This window comes from Pseudocercospora fijiensis, assembly GCF_000340215.1.
Source record: "Pseudocercospora fijiensis CIRAD86 unplaced genomic scaffold MYCFIscaffold_10, whole genome shotgun sequence".
Taxonomy (NCBI): Eukaryota; Fungi; Ascomycota; class Dothideomycetes; order Mycosphaerellales; family Mycosphaerellaceae; genus Pseudocercospora; species Pseudocercospora fijiensis.
This window is the reverse complement of record NW_006921541.1, coordinates 4,002,437-4,009,308: the sequence shown is the minus strand read 5'-3', so window position 1 is coordinate 4,009,308 and position 6,872 is coordinate 4,002,437. Positions and strand designations below refer to the sequence as shown.

The following is a 6,872-nucleotide window of genomic DNA, read 5'->3' as shown; positions in this document are numbered from 1 at the left end:
TAACCCTAATTATAACCCTAACCCTAACCCTAACCCTAACCCGAACCCTATCCCTAACCCTAACCCTAACCCTAACCCTAACCCTAACCCTAACCCTAACCCTAACCCTAACCCTAACCCTAACCCTAACCCTAACCCTAACCCTAACCCTAACCCTAACCCTAACCCTAACCCTAACCCTAACCCTAACCCTAACCCTAACCCTAACCCTAACCCTAACCCTAACCCTAACCCTAACCCTAACCCTAACCCTAACCCTAACCCTAACCCTAACCCTAAGCTAAAAACAACTACCGAAATTATACCTACCTAAAGCAGGCAACGGCAGTTTAGCCCTAATCTTACCGGGACGCGGAAAGATCGCTACCCGAACGGCTAAACGCCTATCCGACGGCATTACAGCTATCCGACGGCCTAATATTGTACCGTTAGGGCAATCTAACTCCGCGCGACGAGTAGATATATAGAGACAAGCCTATATAGTCCCTAAAGAGCATCTAACAGGCGAAACTACTTCTTTGTTTCTATAAGAGTAGTAGGACTGCTTTTGTGTTTATTTAGGACTCTATAAACTTATTCTTGTTCCTGTTCTTTTGCGGCTTTATTTAGAGTAAAGCTGTTCCTAACCCTAACCCCTTTAGAACGAAAACAACAATACCGAATTTAGTAGTTTCTCTTCCCCTTCTTAGTACTAAACTAAAGGCGGCTTCCGGAGTAGACGACGCTATTTCGATAGCTAACTCTATTTAGGATTTAATAAGAGTAATCCCGAAGAGCTTTTAAGCCTCCTTCGGTATCTTATTAAAAGAAACGTTCGATACTGCTGTTAAAGTATAGAACGTCTAAACAACTCTAGCTAGCCTAGAGAACTACTATATAAAGGGAACCTTCCCGGCGTATATTTTTAGTAGCCTAAAGATACTAGCTACGCAGGTATCGAAGGAATTCTCAATAAGCTCTACCTTTTAGGCGTTTAATACCGCCTATAAGAATACCTTGTTCGAGACGCAGAAGGAATTCTTAAATCTAAGCATTTAGATAAAGAAAAAGGAGCACGAATCACTCCTATATCTTCTATTAGACAAAGAACTCTCTATTAAAGCTTAGGCCGAAATAGAGACGATCTTTAATCGTCTTAAAGATGTCTATTAAACTCCGAATCCAAACAAGGAGGGACACTTTGTATTAAGCCCTATCTTCGCAAACGAGCTTAATAAGATTAAAGAATACGGACTCGACCTTTATAGAAAGGCAATAAGTCTCGGCTTTGCAAAGTACTCGAAAGAACGTACAGTTCGAGTACAGAAACAAGTTGCTTTAAGCAAGGCAGATACGACAATAAAAGACCTGCCTACGCTTAATATTAAAGCGACGATTGCCGAAGCAGTATAGTAAGCACTTAAAAAACAAACTACTAAACTACGAGGTTCGTATAGACGTACTAATTCAAGTACTATACTAACGACTTAAAGGTACCAAACCCAAATCTAAGCTAAAGACGAAAGCAAAGCTACTAGTTAAAACTAAGAAGGAAAGGTAAGGAAAAGGGATAGGAAAGAAGCAAAAGAAGCGGAAATGAGGTAGATTCTCTCTTCGCCTAATAGGTTCAAACCGTTAGACGTCTCTTCTTTACCTAGGCGGTTTTTTGTATCTAGTTTAGATACTTAAGCAAAGTACTTACTGTTAAATTCCTCTTTATTGTACCTCGACAGTATATTGCTTAGTATATGCGAAATATTTAAATGTCCTAGCGTATCTCTACCTCGAGATATCGAACAGCGATTGTCCTTTAACGGAAAATATATCTTTGCCTCTAAATTAGATAGAAAACTGCCCCTTTAAGCCTAGACAAAGGCAGAAAGAACGATTAGGTTAGCCTTATTCTTTAAAGGACAAACGGACCGGGACTACAACCTAACGTTCTATATTAAATCAGGCTGGTTACCGCTAGCGAATATCTAACTAGATTTGGCACTAGGCGCAACTAGAGCCTAGCTTACAAACTAGACAAAGAACCTACCTAACAAACTATTCCATCTAGTTAAAACTAAGGACATACTAGACTTTCTTTATAGGAATAAGTACCTATTAAAAGTAACTAATAAAAACTTAGGCCTAGCGATAATAACAAAGACCTAGTATATAGAACAAGCCCGTAAGCATTTAGAAAATAGCGATGCTTACGTCTAGCTCCTAGACTAGGAAATAGAACCGATCCTTAAAGATTTTAGAACACTACTCTTTGCATTCGAATAGCCTACGTCTATAGAGAAATAGCTTAAGACGACAACTGCTAAACTACTAAGGTTCTATATAATTCCAAAAATATATAAGAATCCGATAGCTTCTAGACCTATTATCCCGTCTTATAGTTAGATTATAAGCCGATACTTAGAAGTAGTAGACTACTACCTTCAGAAACTACTACCGCAATATCCGTAGATTTTAGATTTAACTAAGACTTTTATTCACAATATACGATAGTACTAAGACAGCCTAGAAGGCGTATACTTTATAACAGGCGATATAAGCGCTATGTATACAAACATACCCCCGAAAGATGCTATTCGAATCTGTAAGAGCCTCTTATAGAAATCAGACATCAACTTAGAAGGCTATACGGTAGATTCTATTATAAGCTTACTACAGTTTGTCTTAGAATACAACTTCTTCTACTACGAGAAAGAGATCTTTAAGCAAGTAAGTAGCTTAGCTATAGGAACGTCCTGCGCCCCGGTAGTAGCAAACCTATACTATGCTTTTTTCGAAAGAGCTCTCCTCCCTAGATACCCGAAGATTCGCTTCTATAAACGCTATATAGACGATATCTTCTTACTGTTTAAAGGGACAGAAGAAGAACTTATTAGCCTACAATCAGCCTTTATTATTAAAGGACTAACGATTAATTAGGAACACTCGAAAACAAGTACGCACTTTCTAGATATGCTTCTGCTTAACGAATCTAATAGGCTAGTAACTTCGATGTATCGCAAGTTTCTAAACAAGTATATATATATCCCGTAGTCCTCGTTATACCCCGAAAGTATTAAGACGGCCTTTGTTAAAGTAGAAAGGACTAGAATACGTACGCTTTGCTAAAAAGACTTAGACTTCTATAGCGTAGAGAAGTTCTTTTTCGCAAACCTACTTAGGAGAGGATATCCTAAGAAGACGCTTTTAAACTAGTTCTCTAAACCCCTAGGTAATATAAGGGCACAAGAGGTAAAACAAGACAAGTCTCTACTACCGTCTTATTATAATCTAGTATAGGAATACATTAGTACTATATAGCTTAGTTAGGAGTTTCTAAAGAACTACCGCGACGCTAAAATAACGCTTCCGGCTTCGATTAGCAAAGGCTTCCTCCTTAGCTTAAAGAGAACTCGTAATTTCTACGACCTCTTTAATAAGACTAACTTAACAATCCTAGAATAGGACTTAACACTCTCGATACCCTAGCGATAGGCTTCGATATAGTATAAACGAGTACGGTATAGCCTTTTAGGCATTAGGTATATACGGGTTTAAGTACCGAGTATAGTAGAAATATAGCGAGTATACGAGGTAGAGGAGAAAGATTTCGATCGAGTACCCTCTATAGTAGTAGAAAACCTATAGGTCTGCTATATAAAGTACGAGTTAGACCCTTCTCGAAGGGGACTATACCCTCCGAAAGTATACCTATACTTGTACTCCGAGGATGGTTCCTAGAAGGGAATACGTAGTACTAGATATCTCGGCTTATAGGGAAACGGTTATCGCTTAGTCGAATAGTTACTAGGTTTAAAACCCTAACCCCTAACCCTAACCTAACCCTAGCCCGTCTATACCTATTAAAGTAGGTAAAAGACGTTATTTATAAGAGATATTATACTAGATATACTCATTATTACCTCAAGTAGTAATTAGATCTATATACGACGACTAGATATTCGCTTTTAGCGATAGACTACTTGTATTCTAGTCTAGGGGCCCCCCCCTACGGGCTGTTTTTTACAGCACGACAGGGTACCCCCCTAGAAGTAGTAGATATTTTTATATTATCTGAAAGTAGACGACTCGACGATTCTAAAACCGTTCTACTTTTTAGTAGGCGGCGTTAGATAACCGAGAAATCTACGTTTCTATTTTCCTAATCGGACGAGCGGACGAGGGTAGACGAGCGGACGAGGGCGGACGAGCTCGTCCGCCCTCGTCCGGGGACCCCCCCGGAAGTTCCCCGGAATTTGGACGTTTGATATCGAAAATAGGCCTATTTTTTCCGCTAATTCCGAATCTGAACTCGGTTTTGCCGAGAGATAACTAGGAGTCGAGATATAGCTATCTCGAACGAGATACCTACTATAAACATTTTAACTCTTAACGGAATTAAGAGAAGTAGAATATAAGACTACTATACCCTCGAATAGAGAGGGATAGAGGTACAAATTGACATCTAAGAACTAGTATAGGCAATAGGGATAGTAAGAGGTTCGCCTCGAAACCCTCCCTATCTAAAATATTCTTAGACGATATTAATAGTCGATTCCCTACCCTACTATTAGATTACTATCTATAGAGGAGTAGAATAAAGCCTATAGATTAGGACTTATACTGCCCCTAGTAATAGGGAGGTATACCCTATTTGTAGCGAGATAGATAGAACTTGAAACCTCTTATAACCCCTTTCTCCTTCCTTCTAAGAGTAGACCTTAGCTATTTACCTAGGCTCTAGTTAATCTAGGCACTAGGTAGATACGTATAAGGAGAATGTGCCGCGTAAGAGGCTTTTAACGATATATATCAACCTATAATCTATAGATACTAGGCTGAATTAAAGGGCTAATAGAGGAAAGACCCCTCCGTATAGATCTACTCTACTTACTACGCCGCCCTATAAAGGTACCGAGGTACCGAGGACCGGAACTAAGCGTTCCCGGACCCGTACGCTTCCCCGTACGAGTCTAGAACCGGAACTAGTCCTTCCCGGAAGGATCTAAGCTAAAAACAACTACCGAAATTATACCTACCTAAAGTAGGTAACGGTAGTTTAGTCCTAATCTTACCGGGACGCGGAAAGATCGCTACCCGAACGGCTAAACGCCTATCCGACGGTATTATAGCTATCCGACGGCCTAATATTGCACCGTCGGGGTAATCTAACTCCGCGCGACGAGTAGATATATAGAGACAAGCCTATATAGTCCCTAAAGAGTATCTAATAGGCGAAACTACTTCTTTATTTCTATAAGAGTAGTAGGACTGCTTTTATATTTATTTAGGACTCTGCAAACTTATTTTTGTTCCTATTCTTTTACGGCTTTATTTAGAGTAAAGCTATTCCTAACCCTAACCCTAACCCCGGTCCGACCCCGATTCCGATACCGATACCGATACCGATACCGATACCGATCCTAATACCGATACCGATACCGATACCGATACTAATACCGGGATACAAAAACCGAAGTCCGAAATTAACCGAGTCGGAGCCGGATCCGAGATATATCTAAGAGCGGGCCGAATATCGAAGTAAGCCCTACTTTCCGATATCTAAAAGCGAGCCGCTTTTCGAAATCCGGGAGCGAGCCGCTTCCCGAAATCCGGGGGCGAGCCGCTTCCCGAAATCCGGGAGCGAGCCGCTTCCCGAAATCCGGGGGCAAGCCGCTTCCCGAAATCCGGGGGCGAGCCGTATCCCGAAAGCGAGCCGTATCCTAAAGGTAAAAGCGAACCGTATCCCGAAAGCGAAAGCGAGCCGTATCCCGAATATAATATCTTATTAACGAAGGTATAAGGGTTAGTAGCTAAGTAGTAAGAATATATACGAAACTTTAAACTAAACTAAAGGGAGTACTAAATTAATATAGCTACTATCTATATAAGACGAACTACGAAGAAAGGAAGAAGGATACCTTAAAAGGAGAGCCCCTTCCTTAGTATTCCGCTCTACGGCTATCTAGCGCGTCCGACGCGTAAGCGTAAGTACGTATATCCTACTTACTAGCTTCTTAGTAAACCTCTACCTTTAGGTCCTTCCTTACGCGCTAAGCGCGCGCGCGTATCCCGCTTATCCGCTATCTTATAGTACTTTTATCTCCTAGCCGACTTGCGCGGTATACGTATACGAACTCGTTTAACCGCTCTTAAGTAAATATATTTCTCCTAGCTCTTCCCTACCTTCCGGTTCCTTCCTACTACTCGGATCTATCCTACGACTCTATATATCTCGCTTACTATCGTCCGTATATATATATATATAGTTTAGTATAGTCCCGTCGTTTATATATTAATATATAACGTATTATTCTACTATATACGGCCTCCGCGGGAGTTACTAAGATATTATATTATATAGCTAAATAGGCGGCTAACTAGGCGACCTAGGCGTCCTAGGCGTCCTAGGTATACTAGGCGTCCTAGGCGTCCTAGGCATTCTAGGCATACTAGGCGTTCTAGGCGTCCTAGGCGTACTAGGCGTACTAGGCGTCCTAGGCGTTCTAGGCGTCCTAGGCGACCTAGGCGACCTAAGCGACCTACTACTAAGGTAACTTAAATCCGATATTACTTTATAGTATAGCGGCTAGCTTATAGGACTTGTCGGTGCTTTCTAGGTAGCTACTATAATAGAAGGGGGCGATAGCGAGCTATATTTCGAACGTAATATCTCGAAGGCGTAGCCCTATCTTAAATACAATATCTAAAATACGATATCTAAAATACGATATCTCGAACCGCGATAGCGAGCTATATCTTAAACGCGATATCTTAAAGGCGATAGCGAGCGATATCTAGAATACGATATCTAAAATACGATATCTTAAACGCGATAGCGAGCGATATCTCGAACGCGATATCTCGAACGCGATAGCGAGCGATATCTCGAATACGATATC

The 6,872-nt window shown here is 40.9% G+C and overlaps 1 protein-coding gene across 1 annotated transcript; it reads left to right on the top strand.

Annotated features, from left to right (window-relative positions):
• Window positions 1-2,715: 2,715 nt before the first annotated feature.
• Window positions 2,716-2,910, top strand: MYCFIDRAFT_145329 (uncharacterized protein; the record flags this gene model as incomplete). Its single annotated transcript, XM_007933700.1, has 1 exon — window positions 2,716-2,910. A coding segment is annotated over one exon (195 nt), but the record flags the coding sequence as incomplete, so codon positions are not given.
• Window positions 2,911-6,872: the final 3,962 nt, after the last annotated feature.